The sequence below is a fragment of the Grampus griseus genome, assembly GCF_964374135.1.
Source record: "Grampus griseus genome assembly, chromosome: 19".
NCBI lineage: Eukaryota > Metazoa > Chordata > Mammalia > Artiodactyla > Delphinidae > Grampus > Grampus griseus.
The window spans coordinates 31,079,125-31,100,820 of NC_139013.1; the positions used below are offsets into that span (position 1 = coordinate 31,079,125).

At 55.1% G+C, this 21,696-nt stretch overlaps 1 protein-coding gene across 1 annotated transcript in view; it reads left to right on the forward strand.

Moving 5' to 3' along the window:
• CPNE2 (copine 2) overlaps window positions 1-21,042 on the forward strand; it is a 53,226-nt gene extending 32,184 nt beyond the window's left edge. Inside the window, exons 10-16 of the mRNA XM_082677512.1 lie at window positions 1,215-1,274; window positions 2,551-2,684; window positions 4,803-4,857; window positions 9,662-9,713; window positions 11,148-11,281; window positions 18,675-18,911; window positions 20,488-21,042. Of these exons, the coding sequence (XP_082533638.1) occupies window positions 1,215-1,274; window positions 2,551-2,684; window positions 4,803-4,857; window positions 9,662-9,713; window positions 11,148-11,281; window positions 18,675-18,911; window positions 20,488-20,595 (780 nt within the window). The 3' untranslated portion in view covers window positions 20,596-21,042. The remainder of the gene's footprint in view (window positions 1-1,214; window positions 1,275-2,550; window positions 2,685-4,802; window positions 4,858-9,661; window positions 9,714-11,147; window positions 11,282-18,674; window positions 18,912-20,487) is intronic.
• The last annotated feature ends 654 nt before the right edge of the window (window positions 21,043-21,696 follow it).

Below are 21,696 nucleotides of genomic sequence, written 5' to 3' on the forward strand. Positions count from 1 at the left end.
TTTGTATTCAGCCCCTCCTCCCCCCATTTTGGTGTCTTTTTTTACTTAAATACATTTATTTTGAAAGGAACCTTTCTAACGCCACCAAAATTGGAAGGCCAGTATCCTTTGCCAAAAGGAGGCAAAGACCATCCAAACAAACCATGTTTCAGCAGCTTTATTAATTATTAATTTATAGCAGAAGGCCTTGAGCCAGAGGCCTGGCATCTCTCTGTTCAAAGTTGAGGTTGGTAAGGGCTACACTGGGCCCTGGGACACTGCCTGGACTCATCACGCGCGCGCGTGTGTGTGTGTGTGTGTGTGTGTGTGTGACACTGCCTGGACTCATCACGTGCGCGCGTGTGTGTGTGTGTGTGTGTGACACTGCCTGGACTCATCGTGTGTGTGTGTGTGTGTGTGTGTGAGAGACACTGCCTGGACTCATGCGTGTGTGTGTGTGTGTGTGTGTGTGAGAGAGAGACACTGCCTGGACTCATCATGCGTGTGTGTGTATGTGAGAGAGAGAGAGACACTGCCTGGACTCATCATGCGTGTGTGTGTGAGACACTGCCTGGACTCATCGTGTGTGTGTGTGTGTGTGTGTGTGTGTGTGTGTGAGAGACACACTGCCTGGACTCATCATGCGTGTGTGTATGTGAGAGAGAGAGAGACACTGCCTGGACTCATCATGCGTGTGTGTGTGAGACACTGCCTGGACTCATCGTGTGTGTGTGTGTGTGTGTGTGTGTGTGTGTGAGAGACACACTGCCTGGACTCATCATGCGTGTGTGTGTGTGAGAGAGACACTGCCTGGACTCATCGTGCGTGTGTGTGTGTGTGTGTGTGTGAGAGAGAGAGACACTGCCTGGACTCATCATGCGTGTGTGTGTGTGTGTGAGAGAGTGTGTGTGAGACTGCCTGGACTCATTCGTGTGTGTGTGTGTGAGAGAGAGAGAGAGACACTGCCTGGACTCATCATGCGTGTGTGTGTGTGAGAGAGACACTGCCTGGACTCATCATGCGTGTGTGTGTGTCCCACCTATTGGTAACCATTGCTCTGAGTGCTTTGGGTTTTGTTTTAATCAGATCAGGTCCATCTGCCTTTTTCCGCCTCCTTGACCCCTGTCAGGGCACAGAGCAACAACTCCCCAAAGGTCATCTGTGGAGTGTGGCCAAGTGAAGGCGAGCCCTCAGGTACAGGGCAGGGGCCCACTCACCCCTCTGATTTCTTCCAGATAAACCGGGACTACTCCTTCCTGGACTACATCCTGGGAGGCTGCCAGCTCATGTTCACTGTAAGGCTCTCCCCCATCCCAGCCCACCCCAGTGAGGATCCTCCCTAAGGGCTTGGGCCATGATTGCAGCAGGAGGGACTTGGGATAAACTTCAGGAAGGATCCTCCCCAGGGCAAGGGGTGTGTCTGGCCAGAGGAGAGGGTATAGGTGGATGGGCCTGAGTCAGGGCTTAGCTGCAGGTCAGGGCCTGGCTGCCCAGCCCTCAGAATGTCACTGGTTACACTTCCTCAGAAGGAAAAAAAGCCAAATTCCTCCCCACTTCCCTTCCTGCCTCATCTGCTATGCCCTCATCCTTGCTCACTCAGCTCCGTCCACACTGATCCTCCCCCAACACACTAAGCTCTGCTCTGTCTTGGGGCTTTGCATTTGCTGTTCCCACTGCCTGGAATGCTCTTCCCCAGAACCTTCTCGGCTGCTGCCCTGCCATCCTGCAGGCTGTGACACAGAGGTCACCTCCCCCTGATGCCTCCTGTTCCTCGTCACTTCTCCTGTTTTATTATCTTCAGGGCACTCGCCACTCTGAATCTTCTTAAGTATTTTTCACTTGTCCCTGTCCCACTAGCAACTAGTGACTGTGAGTGTCCTGAGTGCGGGGCCACTGTTTTTTTTTTTTCCCTCCACCCTCGGTGTATCACTCAGTGCCCGGCACATAGCACCTGCTCAGTATATGCTCATTGGAAGAATGAATTGTCACTCTGCCGGTGGCCTGGAGTGTATGCCCCATAGACTTCTCCCGTTCCTCACCCGAAGGGGGGCCTCAAGCCCAGAGGAGAACTCCTGCCAGGGTCCCATACTCTGCCCACCTCCCACCTAGCCTCCCTGCTGTCTATCACTGCTTCTGATCCCATGGGGGCTGGAAGTCATCTGCAGGACTATAAGGAGGTGCAGAGGATTGGCCTTGTTGACCTGTAACCCCACTGGTCACCACAGCCCCCCTCCCCTGCAGAGAGTGAAAAAAGGCCTCGAAATGGGAGTAGATGAGTGTGTGGGTTGGGACAGTGAGGGGGGAAAAGGAATTTGGGGCTGTAAGTTGGCTTTGTGTCACATCTGGGCAATAGACTATGCTTGGGCAACAGGGAGCCACAGACGGCATTAGAGCCAGAGGAGTAATACAGTCAGACAGTTTCCAGGTTTTGGACCATCTTTTGGAAGGGTGGGCCAGGGCTGGGAGATGAAGTGGGCTTCCTGTGTCCCATCAGCCTGTCTGTTCCCTGGAGGTGAGATAGGGAGCTGGAGTCTCTGACCACACTGGGTGGCCTTTTCCCCCACTCTGCAGGTTGGGATAGACTTCACAGCCTCCAATGGAAATCCCCTCGACCCTTCCTCTTTGCACTATATCAACCCCATGGGCACCAATGAATATTTGTCAGCCATCTGGGCTGTTGGGCAGATCATTCAGGACTATGACAGGTAAGCTTGGGGAGGGACTCTGACTAGTCAGCTTGGGCTCCATCCATCCTGGGAAGTTCAGCTTTTCAAAGCTAGAAGGGACCCAGAGATCATCAAACCTAGGAATGAGTAGCATAGGACATGCATGCAGTTACCTGTGCATACCTGTGGCAGACATTGCTAATCAACTGCTGATCTCTGACTTACTGAGCCCAGATCCATACTGAGATCCTTCTCCACACGGTACACCGAGTAAGAAAATGAGTCAGGATAGAAAATGAAATTTGTTTGCTATTGCTGCAACCTCCACTATTAGAGCTGGGGGAAAACAGGCCTAGGATGTAGATAGAGAATTTATCCAAAGTCACCCAGATCAAGGAACTGGAACTCAGACATTTTGATTCCTGTACCCGCCACCTAATGGTCTAACAGTCTCACTCCTGTTGGGAACTTCAGAGGAGCAGCCAGCATGTGTGGATCCTCTTCCCATGACCACGCTTCCTGGAGATCTTTGGGTGGGGTGGGGACAGTGGAGAGTCAGGGAAAGCTGTGTAGAGGGTGTGGCCACCAACAGGCTGGGCCAGATGCAAAGTCAAGAGGGCCTTGGAGGATCCAGAAGTCACATGAGGGTTGTGATGTCATTGTCACAGATGATGCTTGTTTGGACCTGCAGATCAGAGTGTGGAATGACCAGGAGGACACATGGGGAGCAGGGGAGAAAGGAGCAGGTCCCACAAATTTGGTAGGAACAAGAGCAGGCTCAGGAATCCTGTGTGCACTTCAGCCTCCTTGAGAGAGGCAGCCTAAGGTGCAGCTTCTGACTCCCAGGGGGCTCAGGGCCTAAGGGGTGGCTGTGACCCCAGGCCACATTAAGAGAGGTACGGCATGCAGAGCAGGGGAGGTGGAAGTCCCCACCTGCGTGGTCGGGTGGAGGAGCCTGCTGTTACTGCTCCAGAGACCCTTGTACCCAGCTACCCACTCAGCCCCTTTGCTGAGCCTTCTCATGGGCATTCAGGCGTTACTGGACACTTGCTCCACCCCTACCCCTCTTACCCTCTTCCCCATCTCAGGGAGAGGCACTACCACTCACTGAAAACCCTTCACTTCCTTTCTTTCCCTCATCTCCCCCATCATTCCTTCAGGAAATCCTTTCAAAATATGCTTGAATCCAGCCTCTTCTCCCACCCCTACTGCTACCAGCCTGTTTGAGCCACCATCACCTCCTGCCCAGAGCGGTTCAGTAACCTTCTCACTGGTCTTCCTGCTTCTGCCCTAGTCCCTGACAGTTTGTCCTCCACACAGCAGCCAGAGGATTCTTCAATAAATACATGTTGAATGAATGAACAAATGAGATACAGTCCCTGCCCTCAGGGAGATCCCATTCGAGGAGGAAGATAGGGAAGAAATCAGTGGGGTTCCAAGAGACCAGTTTACATGTGAGACAGGAGCTATGGGAGCACCAAAGAGAGAGGCATCCTGGGGTCTCAGGGAAACCCACAGAGAATGGGCCATTTGAATTGGGCCTTAGAGGATGAGTAGGAGTTTGCCACAGGGAACAGATTGGGAGAGGTAGTTCAAGAAGGGGTGCAGTAGGATTGAAGTTGGAGCGTGAAGATGCCCTGTGTGTTTGGGGAACAGTGAGTAGCCAGTGGCCAGGGCTGGGGGAGTGGGGAATGAGGGAGGGCAGGTAGAAAATGAGACTAGGCTCTTGGGCTAGATGATGAAGGGTCTTGAACGCCAAGCCAGTGTTCTCATTTTAGAATTTTTCCCAGCCATAAAAGGGACGTCAAGAAACAGCCAGTACATTTCACTTGCATCATGACTGTGGTTTAGTGATTGCCAAGGTCCCCGTTTGAGAAGGATCTAGAAGCTGTACTCAGGCCCATGGTTAGGAGTGCTGTGGTTGATTAGCAATGTCTGCCATAGGTGTCAAGCCTTTTATTCACCAGATACCCAGAAGTGGGTTTGGGCTCAATAGATCATTCAAACAGAGCTTTTTCTAGAGGTGGTGAGCTTTTTCTTTTTGTCTGTGGAGGTATGCAAGGCAGAGTGGGCCCAGCCCTGGGTAGGGGGTTGGGAGGGTGAGCGTGGGTAGCGTCTGGTTGTCTCATAGTATTTTTTTCTCCTTTCTCTGATTAGTGATAAGATGTTTCCAGCTCTTGGCTTTGGGGCGCAGTTACCCCCAGACTGGAAGGTAAGTGAAGCCAGACTGTTTTCCTTTTGGCTGAGATGGGATTTGCACGTATGGCCTCTCTGGGATCTGCTTTGGAAAGGTTGGGCTATGGCCCAGCTGCCCTGCCTTCTCTGCGTTTACCCCAAACCCACACGCATTTCTCAGCCTGAACCTCGTGCAGGCAGTGGGGCTAGAACAAGGAATAAGTTATGATATCTGTCCCCTGGTACCCCAGTCAGGTGGGGAAGATGCTAGATTTAGCAAATAAAAATACAGGATACCCAGTTAAGTTTGAATTTCATATAAACAAGTTGTTTAAGTATGTCCTAAATAGTGCCTGGGACATACTTAAACTAAAAAATTATCCATTATTTATCTGAAATTCAAATTTAACTGGGCATCCTGTATACTGTCTGGCAGCCCTAAAGACAGGCAGTGCCATCAGTGCTGAACGGGGCAGCAGTCCCTAGAGGAGGGCCCCAACCTGGCCTGGGGGTATCAGGAAGGCTTCCTGGAGGAGGTCAGGTCTAAGCCAAGAGGGTAAAGGAGAGTAGGAGTTCGCAGAATGACTTGAGGTGGTGATGTGGCAGGTAGAGTTCAGGGCAGAGAGAATAGCCTGTGCAAAGTCTGGGAGGCAGAGGGAGCAGGGTATTTGGAAGAACTGAAAGAAGGTGGGCGTGATGAACTCTCCATGAAAGATGGGCGGGATGGGGAGAGATGTGGCTGGAGAGGTGGGGAGCCAGCCGTGCAGCAAGCAGTGGGTGGGTCTACATGGGGTGTTATTGGCATTTTTGAAGGCTCACTCTGGCTGCTGAGTGGGGACTGGCTGGGGTGATGGTGGGCAAGATGGAGGGATGGAGAGAAGGGACAATGTCCATTACAGGTGAAGAAACAGAGGCTCAATGACTTGTCCAAGGTTACGTTCAAAACAGGGAGCCTGAATTCCATCTGGGCAGGTGGACTCCCATGTCTGTTCTCAGAATGTGCTACCCTTCTGATGAGAAGCCTGGGGCTGTGGGCATAGAGGACTCCTCAATCTACATGTATGTCAGCCAGCGGCCCCTCTTGTCTGCCCTGCTGTACCACATGCTGTTTCCAGAGTGAGCGTTCCCCTCACATCCTCTCCGGAGAGGGCAGTTTTCACCTAGAATTTCAGGGAGTGGCTCTGTGGCCTGCTGGCCATTGTATGGTAGGGGGCAGGACCCTGTGGGACCACAGCTGGGCCTCTGGGCAGACACGGTGATGCCACTGGGGGCAGGGCGGGCTGGTGCAGCCAGGCCCAGCACTATCTCGTTGCTAGGACACCAGCCAGCTTCCAAAGAACTCTGGCTGAATGAGATGTTTTCTTGTGCAAAAGCCTCCTTGGAAATGTCACAGGGCAATTCTGGGGAGGCTGGGGCTTGGCCAGGCTGGAGTGCCCGGTGGTGCCAGGAGGGATGCTGGAACGAGGCTTGGAAAGGGCAGATGCTCTATCCCACCTCCCCCTGCTGCTGGAGCTGGCCAGACCTGGCCCCTCACCTTCCCTCTCATTCTAACTCACCTTGCCGTGCCACATGAACCTTCTTCTGTTCGTTCCTACCTCAGGGTCTTTGCATGTGGTCTTCCCCTGGCCTTTTGCCCCCTTTCACTGACTTCCCATTGCTGCTGCTTAGCCGAGAGATCATTTCCTCTAGAAGGACTACCTTGAGCGTGCGCACATGGGGCCCCTCCTCCCTGCCTCGGAATTTTGTGGTCACTTTGTATGTGTTGATTTGCTCATTGTCTCAGGGAGGGCACTTGGTCTCCTTCTTGCTGTGTCTGGCTCCAGGCATGCAGTACGTGATTGTTGACAGTAAATTTGGGGCCCAGGGGCCTGAGCAGGCAGAGGTGTTGTTTCTCTGAGTGTGGGAAGTTGGAAGGAGCGTGCCACTCAGCTGCCTGCCCTCAGGACCTCAGTCCCTCCCTGGGCCTGGTCCAGGTGAGCCCCAAGAGGACCCCTGACCTGGGTAGTGGCTGAGGGACTCAGGAAACATTGGCCTTTCAAAATGAGCCAGAATTGGTCAGATGAAGAGAGGGATCAGGCTGAAGGACAGGCCTGCACAAGGTCTGGGGTGGAGAGGAGCACAGTTTATGACTCTCCCCACTTTATAGATGGGAAAACTGAGGCTCAGAGAGGATGGTCACTCTGAGATCCCTTCGACTCTCTCCATGCCACCATCTACTGCCCTGCCAGGACCAGAGGGAACAGCCTCTTAAGTAACTCAAGACCATGGGCTGGGCCTGGCCAGGTGGGGTGAACGGGACCATTGATCGTCAGAAGGCAGCAGGGAGTCCCAGGGCAAAGACCTGTGGCTGGCCAGTCCCCAGGGGCCCCTAATCGGCTTGGGGTGGCCTCCAGGAAGCTTGTCGTGTTTGCTGGCATTTCTCGGGCAAACTAGGGCAGCAAGTGTGGGAGGGGGCTGGGCTGCTACAGACAACGTGAACTCCTGTCCCCCAGATCTGGTCCCGGCTCTGCTGTGGCTCACTCGAGTGACCTGGGCATTCCTTGGCCCCCTCTGAACCTCAGTTTTTCCACCTGTGAAGTGGAGCTGCTGGGTGGAGTAGATGACTTGGGAGGCCTCCAGGGTAGATGGGTAACCTCCCACAGCCCCACCCACTTGACCACCAGGCCCCACTCTCCCCTTAATAGAGGAAAAAAAATGGAGAAGTTAGAATTTGGGTGGCTGAGAAAACAGAATATTAATCCATCCCTATCAGGAGGGGGCTTTTCCCCCTTGGTCTGTAAAATCTCCTAAAATCTGATTTTGCAGGAAGTTGTTGGCCCAAGGGAGGCCTGTTTCCCTGGCAACCATTTTCCTCTCTCAGCCCCCTCTGTACAAGCCCCCCTCTTAGTCACTATAGAGGCTCATGAAGTTTCCATGGCAACAAGGACCTCCAGCCCCCACACCTGGAGCCTGGGCTGGGGACAGGGTGAAGAGGGCCCCTGGGTAGGAACAGGGCCCAAGAGGGGCATCAGGGGAATGGCTCCATGTCAAGCACTTAGGGCTGAGGGAGCAAAGAACAGAAAAGCCCATTCCCCTGAACAGGTAGGGGTCTTCTCCTCAGGCTGCCAGGCACAGGGCAGTGATGGGGTGAATTCCTCTGCTGAGTCCTTCCCGTCTTGGCCCAGAAGGGCTCCCCAAGGTCAGCGGCCCAACCCCTTTACCAGGTTTGAGGGACCTGGGCCTCAGGTCTGTTCTTCTGTGTGGCCTCAGCACCTGACTTCCCCTCTCTGGGCCTCAGTCAGTTTACTTGTAAAATGCGGATGTCGGGCTCGGTAGGGCCTCCCAGCACCCCTCTGCAGTGTCTCGGAGCTAAAGCGTCTGCCTGGGATTTGCGCCTGGACTGGAGCGCTCCTCCAGCCTCCGAGGGTGGAGGTCCCTCCCCCCTGGACATCTCTTGACCCTCCCATTTAAACTCCTCAGGGGAGGAACACCTTCTCAGGTTAGTGGGTTTATGGATTGTGAGCTCAGGAGGCAGCCTGATTTCAGTTCTAGTCCCAACTCTCCCCTTCAGTAAATGGGGAAACATTCTGGTCCATTCTGTCTTGGTTTTACATCAGAAAAAGGGAGTAATACCAGGCCTTTGTCTGTTGGATTGTTGCAAAGAAGGAGTGAGGGGATGCTAGCAAAGCCCTGAACGTAGACTGTGGCACACGGTTCACAGGGAAGGGGCCGAGTGGGGGTTTTGACGGAGGCAGCAGGGGAGGGAGGGAGGATGGTCCTACCATCTGAGCTCTGGCCTCTCCTGAGGCCCTGGGTTCTGCAGCCACTGAAGTCTGACCCACAGTCCTGAATGGGGTCTAGTTATCAGTCCCTCTGTAGGCCAGCGGCATCCGGGAGTGTGCAGGGTCAGCCTCTGATGATGCCCCCGGGCTAGGGGCTGGGTCTGTAGGAACTGGGACAGGGCTCTCTATTCCCTGCCCTTCTGGCCCCATTATGCTTCCTGATCCCCCAGTCCAGCTGTAAGTGGGTTGTCAGCTAAGCCCCAGTTTGGCTCGCTGGCATAAGGTGGGCTCCCTTCCAAGCACTCGTGCTTATTAGTAGGGTGGGGGAAAGCACTCAAAGCCTGAAGAAGTGGAACTCTAGTTATAGCCCCACCACAGAAAAAGCAGGTGATGAGGGAGCACTCCAACTGCTCCTTGAACCCGCCACCCTCAGATGCATCTCCACCCTACTCAAGGACTCTTTCTTTTCCCCCCGGCTGCTTTGGGTCTTCGTTGCTGCCTGTGGGCTTTCTCTAGTTGCGGTGAGTGGGGACTACTCTTTGTTGCAGTGCGCATGCTTCTCGTTGCAGTGGCTTCTCTTGTTGAGCTCTAGGCGTGCGGGCTTCAGTAGTTGTGGCACGTGGGCTCAATAGTTGTGGCTTTCGGGCTCTAGAGCGCAGGCTCAGTAGTTGTGGCTCAGGGGCTTAGTTGCTCCGCGGAATGTGGGATCTTCCCGGACCAGGGCTTGAACCCGAGTCCCCTGCATTGGCAGGCGGATTCTCAACCACCGCACCACCAGGGAAGTCCCTAGGGACTCTTATAGTGGGGGCGAGGAGGCATAGACAGCCCTGACCCCCCGGAAGAGATTGGGGTGGTGTGGAAGTTTCTGTTTCTTCTGTTACTGAGGGTGGTTAGGCCTGTCTGTGGGTCAGACCCAGCAGTGGAGGTGAAAGCAGATGCAGGGGTATCAGTAGCCTTGACCTGGGGTCAGGGTGGCAAAGAGCCAGGTTCCCTCAGAGGGAGCCTTGCCTGGCAGCAGGTGGGCCTGGGCCCAGGTTTGGGCCAGGAGGCTTTCAGCTCATCATTTTCTCTGCATTTCAGGTCTCCCATGAGTTTGCCATCAACTTTAACCCCACCAACCCCTTCTGCTCAGGTGAGTGTCAAGCCCACCTGCATCTGCCCTGGGTTTACGCCAGGCCTGGCCATCTCCCTGGGCAGATGCGGGGGAGGAGTAGTGGTTTCTGTTCTTTTCTCTCCCCTCCCCTTGCACTTGCTCAGTGTGGCAGATGGGGAGAAGCTGGAATTTGGAGTCAGGTGGCCCTGGATTCAAGGCCAGCTGCTGCCCTTTTCTGGCTGTGTGACCTCGGAGAGATCACTGCACCCCACTGGGCCTCTGCCTCCTCACCTCCCTCAAGGAGGTGTGATACCAGGGTAGCTCACCTCACTGGGTGGTCAGGTGAGAATTAAGGGAAGTGCTGGCATAAAGCCCTGTGTAGACCAGGAGGAGGTGAGAGCAGCAAATGACACACCTGCCTCTCACCTCCCTTCTGCCCTCACTGGGAGGGCCCATTCTTGTCCTGCCCCACTGTTTCCCCACCTTCCACAGGGAGCCTTGGCACCTAAGGATTGAGCATGGCCTGGGCGGGGGTGCTGGGCAAGAGGGAGGGGCAGGCAGCGTACGTGGTGTCTGTGCTTTCCCTGCCCCAGGCCTAAGAGGACTTCTGAGCCTCCCAGAGTCAGTTAAGAAACAGTGAAAGAGAAGGGGCTCCCAGGTGGGTATGGAAGAGGGTGGTTCCTGACACCATGAGAGCTTTCAGCCTAGGACTTCCCTTGGGCGTAGCATCTACCTTCCCTGGGAATCCCTGAAGCTGGGTCAGGTTTGTACTTGGAAGGGAAATGCATCAAGTCACCACGATGGGGATGATGCTGTAACTCAGAAGCCATGGGCCTCTGTTGGCTGAAAGCGTGGCCCTGTCCTCCTGCTGGGGCCTGTCTGGTTTGGAGTAGGTCTGCCGAGATGTTTTATCCAAGTTCAGATTGGTCAACCTCATCTCTGGCCAGAGGCCTTCTGGACAGGACAGCAGAGCAGGGGGGTATTCTTAGCCTTGTAATGGTGGCTATTTACAGAGCACCTACTGTCTGCAGAGCTGTGCAAGCATCTCAGTTCCCCCAGCAACCCTGAGAAGCCATAGCGTGTCCAGAATGGACCTCCAGGTGGCTCCCTGTGACCCCAAAGTATTACCGCAGGTTCTGCCTGTGCCTTCGCTGGGAGGAGCCTGCTGGACACCCTCCTGCCAGCTTCCCGAGGGTGTAGATTACTAGTCTCCTTGACAGACAAGGAAACAGGCTTAAATAACTTCCCCCAGATCCCACAGCTAAGAAGTGGTAAAGGCAGGAATTGGAACTAAGGTCAGACTCCACGTTCAGGGCTCTTTACACCACTCTGGCCCTGCCCTCCGGAGCTTCCAGTACCACAGGGCCCAGACTGGCCACGGCAGGGGGCATTTGGGGTGGGCAGCAATTGGGATGAGAGTGGGTGCAGGGTCAGGGAGGACCTGGCTGATCCAGAGTCTTCTCCCCGAGGCAGGCGTGGACGGCATCGCCCAGGCATATTCGGCTTGCCTGCCCCACATCCGCTTCTACGGTCCCACCAATTTCTCTCCTATCGTCAACCACGTGGCCCGGTTTGCGGCCCAAGCCACGCAGCAGCAGACAGCCATGGTGAGTAGGTGATCACTGGCGTGGACGTGCAGGATAGGGCTGGCACAGGCTGGGCCTTCCCTGCCAGATGGAGGTCTGTCCTTCCTACCCTACCCACCCGTGGGGCTGGCTGGCGAGCTGGATGTTCTGCCTCCCCTTGTTCTAAAATCCTAGGTGAGCCCCGGCCTCTCCACCTTAGTTTACTAGCAGGGATGGGAAGGGGGTTGAAAGCAGCTCAACTTGACTGGTTCTGGATTCCTGGAGCACAGACTCCAGGACAGACAGCAATTCCATCCGTTCGGTGCTTAGTAGGAAATAGGGGCTGTGATTAATGGGAAGTGCCTCCAGGCAGAGGGAAACCCGGAGACTGTAGTCCCTGCAGCCCTCAGGCTGACCCTCTGGGCCACCCAGTTCCCATTAGAGCAGCCGCCACCTCACGCTGAAGAGTTTGGAACCGTCTGGCCCGGGTCCGGCGCTCAGTGACGAGGCTCAAGCCTGAGGCTGCCAGGGCTGCTGTGTGGCATCTGGAATATATGGCAAACGGCCATCCTGGGCAGCTGCATCCCAGGTCCTCTCCCTGCACCTAGCTCCAGGCCCAGTGCTGGAGTCACCAAGGGTCACCTTGCCCACCTCGCCTGCCATCCACCAGCCCCTGCCCCAGGGCTACGGCCCCGAGGAGCTGAGCCAAGTCTGGGAACCCAGCACCCGGCCCTAGGGTGGTGGAGCCCGGGCTGGGACGTGGGTCCAACTCCCACCTGACCAGGCCCCCGAGCCACCGCCACAGCCTCTGCCCCTGTGTGGGCTTCCTCCTCCCCTGGAAGGAAAGGGTTGCTGCACAAGTGCTGAAGTCCTTTCCTGACTGTCCTTTTCACTCTGCCTCCAAAATACTATCCTCAACTCGCTCGCTTCCCCATTACCACGGCCACTGTCATCTCTCATTGGACACCACGGCCGTCCCCTCACCCCTCTTGCCCCTCCTATCCATGCTCCTGCTAGAGGGTCCTTTAGCTGTGCACATCAGATCCTACCCCCTCCTGGCCTCTCCTTCCCGCAACCCCACACCCCTTCCTTTACTTGTGACCATTCCACCACTGACCTTGTTCCTATTCCTCAAAGACACCAAGCTTGTCTCCCAGCAGATCCTTTGTTCTGCCGTCTCTTCTGCTTGGAGGTTCTTCTCCTCTCTCCCTGGCTTGCTCTGTCCCATCCCTCAGTGTCCCTCAAACGCCACCTCCCTGCAGCCTTCCTTGCCCACCCACCTGAAACCTATCTCCTGCCTTCTCTGTTTATTCCCGTCTGGACTCTGATGACGGTGGCAACATCTCCTTCACATACTCCACGTTTCTGTCTACTGGGTGTCTCCCTGGTTGGCCTCTCAGCCCCACAGTGTTGTCCGTCATCTACTTGGTGGCCCATGCTGTGGCAGACGCTCATGTTCTGGGAACGGATGGATTTAAGTTGGCCCCTTTTGTGTGCTGTGCACTGTGCGAGGAGCTGGGAAGAGGTGACTCAGCCAGGGCCTCTCTCAGAAGGAAAGGAACCTGGTCCCATTGGGACTGCCCAGAGGAGGGAGGCACCTGCTCAGTCACTGAGGTAGAGGTTGCCTTCCCGAAGATGGAGGCAAAGATAAAAGAAGGGGAGGTTATGAGAAAGAGAGGAGGACACCAGGGCCAGCCTGGGGAGGGCAGGACAGCAGTATGTGTGGTCTGTCTGGGAGGCAGCAGAGGGTCTGTGGGAAAGGGGGTCCTGGGGTCAGCCTGCCAGGGTTTGAATCCAGCCCCTGCCCATCCCTCACTGGGTGACCTGGGTAAACTTACCCTCTCTGAGCCTTGTTTGTACCATAGGAATACTAATAGGACCTACCTTAAGGAGGTGGTGTTAGGATTAAATGTGATAACACAACAGCTGGCACCCAAAGAGACCTGAGGATGAGGAAGGACAGGTGGCAGAGCATTCTGGGAAGAGCCCTCCAGGCAGAGGGGATGGCAGATGCTAGTGATGGAGGTCAGTGCACGATGTCAGACTGAAGATGGTCCTGGTCGTTTCTGCTTCAGGGAGTGTGACTTGCTCTAGTCCTGGTCTTGGTGATGGCAGCTGAGGGCCTGAGACAAGTCCCTTCCTGCCCTGAGCCTATTTCCTTTATGAACTGGGACAAGTGGGGAGGACCTGGGAGTGGTGTTTTTAAATTCCTGGGGTGCTGGGCTAGAGCTGGATGGAGGGGGCAGAGTGAGGGGTAGCCCCTCAGCTTGCACACCCTTTGGATGCCTAAGCCAGCCAGGCCATTGTCCCGCCCAGACTTATCTGCCTGAACCAGCTTTCAGAGGGATGGAAGAAAGGCCTGCATTCTTGTTTAAGGGAAAAAAAAAGGGGCGGAGCAGGAATGAAGGCCAGTGTTCCTCTCAGGCTCTTTCACCTGCCAGGCAGGGGCAGGACTGGGCAGGAGATGAGGTCCTGGGGAGAAGGGGCCTGTGTCTGCTGGATCCTAGGGGAGGGGCTTGGGCCCTGGGGACCACCAGGAAGGTGTCTTTGCATTCTGGGGAACAGCTGCTGAGGGCCCTCTAGAGGGAAGAACTGGGCCCTTTCTGTGAACAAGTCCTAATCCTCACAGTACCCCAGCCGCTTTCGTCATGACCAGGTCCTCCCAACCTGAGGAGGCAGCCTTCCCTGGCTCCCTCACACTGGGGAAGCACTGTTACCCACCCCAGCTGTGTGACTTTCGGCCAGCATCTCTGGGCTGCAGGAGGCGAGCCAGGGGTCTCTACTAGCCTCTCCTACTCTGATGTCCAAGAAGATACAGATAATTCTCTACCTCCTGCCTTTACTCCGTCCATCTCACCGTGCACTGAAGGTGGGGATGCCTCAATGTTTGGAGGCCCATCGACCTGGTTCAGACCCCAGCTCCCGCACTTCCTGTGTGACCCAGAGCAGGTTGCTTATTAAGCTCTCTGAACTTCAGTTTTCTCACCTGTACAATGAGGATGATGGAACACAGTACCTGCCTAATAGAAGCATTGCAAGGATTCAACCAGCTCAGCATCCAAATTGCTCAGCACAGTGCCTGGCACACAATAGCACCTAATAAACGTGAGCGGATGAATCTTCTTAGGACACCTCTTGGGCCGGCATTTGGTGATGCTGAGCCCATGTAGGCCTAAGGCAAAAGGAAATTGTGCATTACCTGATGCTTTCATACAGCTGCTTGTGTGGCTTCATCCTCCCTGTCCCCCACACACGAGCATGCATGCACACCCACGCACAGGAAATCAAGAGCAGATGGTGGAAGCATCTCTCTAGGCAGGCCTGTGTTCTCCCATTCATTCACGCAGCTCATCTCTACCGCGTATGTTTCTCTGCGGCACTGGGGAGACCATGATGCGCAAGCCAGAGCCTCTGCCCTTCCAGGACCTGTGGTCTTGTGGGGAGCCAGGCCAGGAACAGCAGCTGTGATGCCAGCCAATTAAAACTGTGATGACAGAATTATAGGATTATGAAGGTGGCATCTAACCCGACAGAGGGCTCAGGGCAGGCTTCCTGGAAAAGTGATGTCCAAGCTGAGACTTGGAGGATGCTTAAGAGTTAGTCTCATAAAGGGTGTGTATGTGTGTGCGTGTGCATGTGTGGAGTGTCCCGGGCAGAGGGAACAGCATAGGCAAAGACTTGAAGGCATGGTGTGTGGTGTAACTAAGGGAAGGAGTGTGATATAAGAGGGGTGGGTGGGGGTGGATGAGGTTGAGAAGGTAGGCCAGCTCCCACAAATGCCTTTGAAGCCAGTAAGGAATCTGGATTTTCTCTTAAGGGCAGTGGGGAGTCACTGAAAGGTATTAAGAGGTTGGGTGGTACCAGGGGACTCCTACTGTGGGGCCTCATCCTTCCCTCTGCTCTGACCCATGTGACTTGGGCCTTCCCATCCATGGCCCATTGATAGTTGGCTACCTAGGCACCTGGTGCCATAGTGGAGGGGGAACTGGGAAGCAGCCAGCACCCTGGAAATTTCCCTCCACTCCCCAAGGCCCTCAGCAGCCAACTTCTCAGAAGTAAGCTAGGGATGAGTGCAGCTTCCCCGGACTCTGCCTGGAACTGTTGTGGTCAAGTCAGTTTCTTATAAATCAAATCACATGTTAAATGCATTAGGGGAAGTGGCTATTTACAGCCCTGGAAGCCTGAAGAACCTCTTGGGTAAATGCTAGAGATACTCTGTCCTTGAAATGTGTTGGAAATTTGGGGTTTGGGTTCGACCTGGCAGCAGTTGGCTGTGTTTATGGAGCCCGCACAGGGTGCCAGGCCCCTGAGATGCAGAGGTGTGAGGGGAGGGGCTGCCCTGAGGAGCTCTAAGGGCATGGGGGGAGAGGAGTATCCAGAGAAGCCTGCCCCAAGGAGTAATCGCTGGCAGCGAAAGCAGAGCTCAGGGCTTGGGGGAGCCCTCACATCCACTCGGGATGGAGGAGTAGACGCTCAGAGAGGTCTTGGAGCTGTGGCTGGGGAGGGTACGCCAGGCAGAAGAAAGTAAACCAGGAAAGGCATGGAGGTGGGAAAGCTTGGGGTAGGGTAGACCAGGACTATGCATGGGGACAGCAGAGGCTCTTCCCACCTCCTCCTGCCTGATTCCACCCTTTTCTCCCCTTCCACAGCCCCCCCCCCACCGCCACCTCCCCTCTGTCTTGGGGATGGGATCATGGACCCCTAGGGTTGCAGTAGACCTTAGAGGCTACTGGACAACCTCATTTTTGCCTGGGATGGGCATGAAGCCTAGGACTGGTCAGTGGCACTTCGCTTCTCCCTGCCAGGCCCCACTATTGGAGAGACAGCTACTGGCCACTGCTGCCATTGTGGAAAGAGCCCTAACTTTGGAGTTAAGGCTTGGGCTTGAATCTCAGCTGTGCCATTCCTGGCTGTGAGTCCTTGAGCAAGTCACTGAACCTCTCTCAGCCTAAGCCTGTCTCCCCAACCTCCAAAAGGAGAATCCCAGCGTGAGGATGACACGGAGCATGTGTAGTCACCACCACCGTGACTCACCTTTTCAGTTGGTGCCTACTGTTCTGCAGGAACCCAGGCCGTGGGGAAGAAGGCTCCAAGGCTGTGAGGGAGGCCTCGGCCTGCGTGCTCCAAGTCTCCTAATGTAGACACGTGGCTGGTGGAAAGGGAGAGCCAAGAGGGCCATGTGGGGAGGAGGGTGGGAGACAGCCATCGGAGCTGGAGGGGGCTTGGAGACCAGTCCCACCCCGAGTGGTGAGGCCTGTCACCCAAGGCCAAGTATTCTTTTCTGTCCTCATTGCTAGGCCTCTCAATGCCTTCTTCCCTCCTGCCAGCCTAGGTGCCCCAGAAATACTGCCATGGACTATTTTTGGTGGGATGGAAGTGGGGTTAGAGGGCCACTTAAGGAGGGGGTGCTGGCTAGAATGATGGTGGGCTATGAGGGGACAAGGGTCTGGATGAGCTTATGAGGTGCCCCTCAACCCCAGGAATGGGGACTGGCAGCAGCAGCCCTCCACTACAGGAATTCAGGCTGCCATCTCCATAGCAACAGGTATCCATCCCCAGCCAAGCTTTCGGCCTCTTAAAGGTACTGTTCAGGAGGAGTTGGACTACTGCTGTCGAGGGTTGGGGGTTAGGATGGTGGCATTCGTACCTCCACATGGTTCATTCCTTTCAGGTTGTGCTTGGGGGATAGGCAGGAGAGCTAGGCATCCTCGATGGCTGAACATGTGGTCTCTGTATGTTTCCCAGGGAGCAAATGGCTTTGCTGGGTGAGAAGGTGGCCAAATGATGACTTGGGGGCTAGCTTGGTTCTCCCCTTTTTAGCTCCATGACGTTGACTAGTCTGGGTCCCCGTTTCCTCTCCTGAGAATCAGAAGGGTCAGAAGAGAAGGCAGAAGCCCCAAACAGAGAACATTAGGGCCACAAGGGCTTTTCTGTTCATCTTATGTATGGGGAAAACTGAGTTCCCCAAAAGGGGCCAGAGGATGCTAAGCACAGAGCCGAGTTGAAAATGAGGTCTTAGGCAGCTAGGAATGCTGGGGCTTCCAGTGAGATCATCCAGTGAGATTTCCTGAACTTCATTCACTCACTCCCCACCTCCAGTCTATGCTATGGCCACCTGTCACCTACACTAATTATTCATATTTTTTTCATGTAAATAATTTTATAAAGAAACTATAACCCACTCTAAGGGAAAAGTTACTTACCACTTGCCATAGAGAGTAACAGTAAAAATAAATACACCAGGCTGCAGAGTGGTGTCGAAGTCTACCTAGAGACTGCTGTCCCTGGAGCTCTGAGCTTCCTGCCTTTTCTCTCTTTTTTTAATAAGGAAGGTTAGCAAGAGGGACACATAAGCACCAAACTGAGACTGCCTCCTGGGTGCAGTTTGTAGAATTCAAAGACCACTGCAAAACCAATACCCTGGGCTTCCCTGGTGGCGTAGTGTTTGAGAATCTGCCTGCTAATGCAGGGGACACGGGTTCGAGCCCTGGTCCGGGAAGACCCCACATGCCATGGAGCAGCTGGGCCCGTGAGCCACAATTACTGAACTTGCGCATCTGGAGCCTGTGCTCTGCAACAAGAGAGGCCGCGACAGTGAGAGGCCCGCGCACCGTAATGAAGAGTGGCCCCCGCTCGCTGCAACTAGAGAAAGCTCTCACACAGAAACGAAGACCCAACACAGCAAAAATAAATAAGTAAATAAACTCCTAGCCCCAACATCTTCTTTAAAAAAAAAAAAAAACCAATACCCTTTCCACTGTGACTGATGCTGTGTCTGGGGTGTGCCTCCAGGTCTGCTTGTTGCCAGCAGAGTCCCACAATCCCAGAAGCACTGACCTAGATGATCTGCTTAGCTCCTGCAAGGGGTCTCTGAGGCCGGCTGTGGTAATGGGGAACGAGCAGCATCACAGGTGTTCACGTGAAGGTGGAGCAGAGAAGGGGAGGCTGCTCCCAGAGTCCACAAGCCAGAATGCATATTCCTCACCAGCGGTGGGCCTCACTCTGCCACAGATGCAGCTGTCGATTACCGAGCCAGCGTGGTCTCTCTGAGAGGTGCAGGAATTCCCACTTTGCAGACGAAGGAACTGAGGCACGGCGAGTTGACTCAGTTGCCCAGAGTCCCACGGTGTAGCCACTGTCAGAGCCAGGCCTGGAGTCTGGGGCTCTCAAACCCCCAAGCTGGGGAGTCTGACATTACACAGGGCAGGAGGAAGAGAGCAGTTTGTGCTTCCAGCTGTGACGGAGGAGAGGCCTACAGGGCCCAAGCACTGAGAGGTGGCTGCCTAGGGAGGTGGCTAGGGTTCAGCAACAGCTCGGGGAGACGAGCCACCTTCCTCCCAGGGGTCAGAGGGTTTGGGGAGATTGGGAAAGGATGGAGGGGAAGGGTGGCCAGGGGCCGAGGGCTGTGCTGAGCGCCTGTTGACCCCCTCCACAGCAATACTTCATCCTCCTTATCATCACGGACGGTGTCATCAGCGACATGGAGGAGACGCGGCACGCCGTGGTGCAGGCCTCCAAGCTGCCCATGTCCATCATCATCGTGGGCGTGGGTAACGCCGACTTCGCTGCCATGGAGTTCCTGGACGGGGACAACCGCATGCTGCGCTCCCACACAGGGGAGGAGGCAGCTCGCGATATCGTGCAGTTCGTGCCCTTTCGAGAATTCCGCAACGTGAGTGTGGGCCCGGGCTGGGGAGGAGGCGGTTACAGGACCCCAGCAACCATAGTTAATAATCCAGAATGAAGGCGCTGGGATTGTCTGCCCAATCCTAGGCTCCTCTACCCTCAGCTCTGTTGACTACGTACCTCCTGAGAGCCTACTACCCGCCTGGCACCATGCAAGGCCCTGCCCCCAGGTGAGGCCATATGACAGTTGCATGAGCACTTGCTTCAGCAAGCTGACAGAACTCAAGGGAGTAGTGCCCAGTCCAGACTGGGGCTCCAGGACAGGGGTTCCCGGAGGACCTGCCCTCTAAACCTGAATCAGAAGTCGGCGTCATCCATGCGGGGGAAAGCACTCCAGTAGAAAGAGATGAGAGTAAGGCCCAGAGGCGTGAGGGGCTTTCCAGGAAATCAAACCTCGCCAGCCGCCTCTTCAGGTGGAAAACAGGGCCCATCTTAGGATGGCCTCCTCTCCCTGAGGGCCGCTCTAGGAGGAACTGGTGGCCTCCCTTGCTCCTGGAGGTGGCTCTGGTCCTATCTGCAGGTGACCCAGGTCTGCTTACAAGGAGGCTGGCATTAGCTCCCTGGTTGCTGTCCTTGCAGCTGGGCCCGCAGGCAGCCCCAGAGGGATCAGTCTGTCAGATGCCAGCCTGGCGCCTAGCTTTCATTTGACCAGAGGCACACTGTATAGCCTCGGGCAAGTCCGTGACCTTTCCTCCTGGCCTCGGCTGCCTCAGCTGTAAGCCTCAGGGTGCTGTGGCTCAGGTCCTGGGAGCCAGTCCCAGCAAGAACTGGCCACTCCGATTTGTAACCACTGGTGCTCACATCTCTGCCCAGTACCCTCTGGGCTTGCCTGAGCTAGTTCAGTTCCTTCCTCTCGAACGTGAGCTTCCTGAGGACAAATGCTGGGTGTTGGCCACCCAGGCACTGCATGGACACTGAACGAGCTCCTGGTGTGCCCAGCCTGTGACTGGGTGCCGAGCAGTGAATCAGATAGTCACAACCCCTTAATACCAGCCAAGAAGGTGCTCAGGAAATGTTTGCCGGATGAGTAGGCCGTGCAGCTCACCTCCACCATCTCTTTCCCCCAAAAGCCTCCCATAGACAGATTCATCCTGAAACGTTACTCCTAGGCACCTCGAGTGCTCAGGTAAGAGCTGCACTTAATGTGAAGGAGAGCACTGCTAAGGGTGGGATTTTAGGCCTGGGCTGGGCTGAGGAACGCTAGTTTTAGACAGCTCTGGTCCTCTGCTCTGGTTTTGTCCTCCAGGGACACCTTCTTTTTTTTTTTTTTCCTTCGGTACGCGGGCCTCTCACTGTTGTGGCCTCTCCCGTTGCGGAGCACAGGCTCCGGACGCGCAGGCTCAGCGGCCATGGCTCACGGGCGCAGCCGCTCCGCGGCATGTGGGATCCTCCCGGACCGGGGCACGAACCCGTGTCCCCTGCATCGGCAGGCGGACTCTCAACCGCTGCGCCACCAGGGAAGCCCTCCAGGGACACCTTCTATACCAGCTCCCTGGGCATGGTGCCCCTCACCACTTCATCCAGTGATCCTTTCTCTCTCCTCTCTCCACCCTACCCTGCAGGCGGCAAAAGAGACCTTGGCGAAAGCTGTGCTGGCAGAGCTGCCCCAACAAGTTGTTCAGTATTTCAAGCATAAAAACCTGCCCCCCACCAACTCGGAGCCTGCCTGAGTGCCAGCCCCCACCCAGCAGCAGCATGCCGGCTGGGCCTCCCACCCTCCCCAGGAACATGCACGCTCACCCTGCTTCCTTGTGGGTGGCCTTTTTTTTTTTTCTTTTAAACTGATCCACATTTTTATTTTCTACAACTGGACCTCCACACCCCCAACTTCCTGCAGCCCAGCTGGGCTTCCTTTATTGGAGTCGATTGATGATACTTCCAGGCCAAACCGGCTTCCTCTCCTCCTCTCCCCACCCTTGCCACTCTTAAGTATTGAATGTACTTTGTATAATTTTAGTGGAATTGTTATTAAAGAGAATAAAATTTTTACAATCATAACTGGCTTTTTCCAAGTAACTAGCTGCAGACTCAAAGGAATGTGTCCCCCTGGTGCATGCTGTGTGGTAGCCTGCACCTAATTCCTACTCTGTTTTTTAATACTGTGATCGTGTTCTACTTGTTATACTCAGGGTAATAAAGGAGTTTCAGATGTCCCTGTGTCAGCTCCTTCCTCAGCTGGGACCTGATGGGCTCACTGATCTGGGAAAGGAAACATGAAAACCCCTTCCCCCCAGCAAGCCTGTGAAATTGGTATAATCACTTCTACTTGGGGACATGCATTCCACACAAACAGTAATGCAGCTGTTAAACTGGCACAGAATTTGGCACATCATACTTGCTCAATAAATATCTGTGGGGCAATGAAATGCACGGTCCCTCCCCAGCCTTCTAGGCCCCAGCAGAGCCCATGCTGGCCCAGCCAACAGCACACGGTGCCCCACCCTTCTTCCTCGTGGTCCACGCTGTCTTATGTACCCCACTCCACCACAGCAGTGGCAGTCGCTGCCACCCATGTGCTCCTCCTGCAGGTCTCTCAGGCACTGGAGTACACCCTGTGGTCTGCAGCATGTGAAAGCCTCTTTGGCTTTAGGATGCTAAACAGGGCTGCTTCTGTCCCTGCTGCAGCAGCCGTTGGTTTCTATCACACACCCCACCCTGGGCTTGGGCCCAACCTCACGAAACCAGCTAGGTGACGTAGCTCTGAAACCCCAGCCGTCTGGCCTGTTCCCTTCTCTCCTCCAAAGAACACATCTTTCTCTTTTGTCTACTTC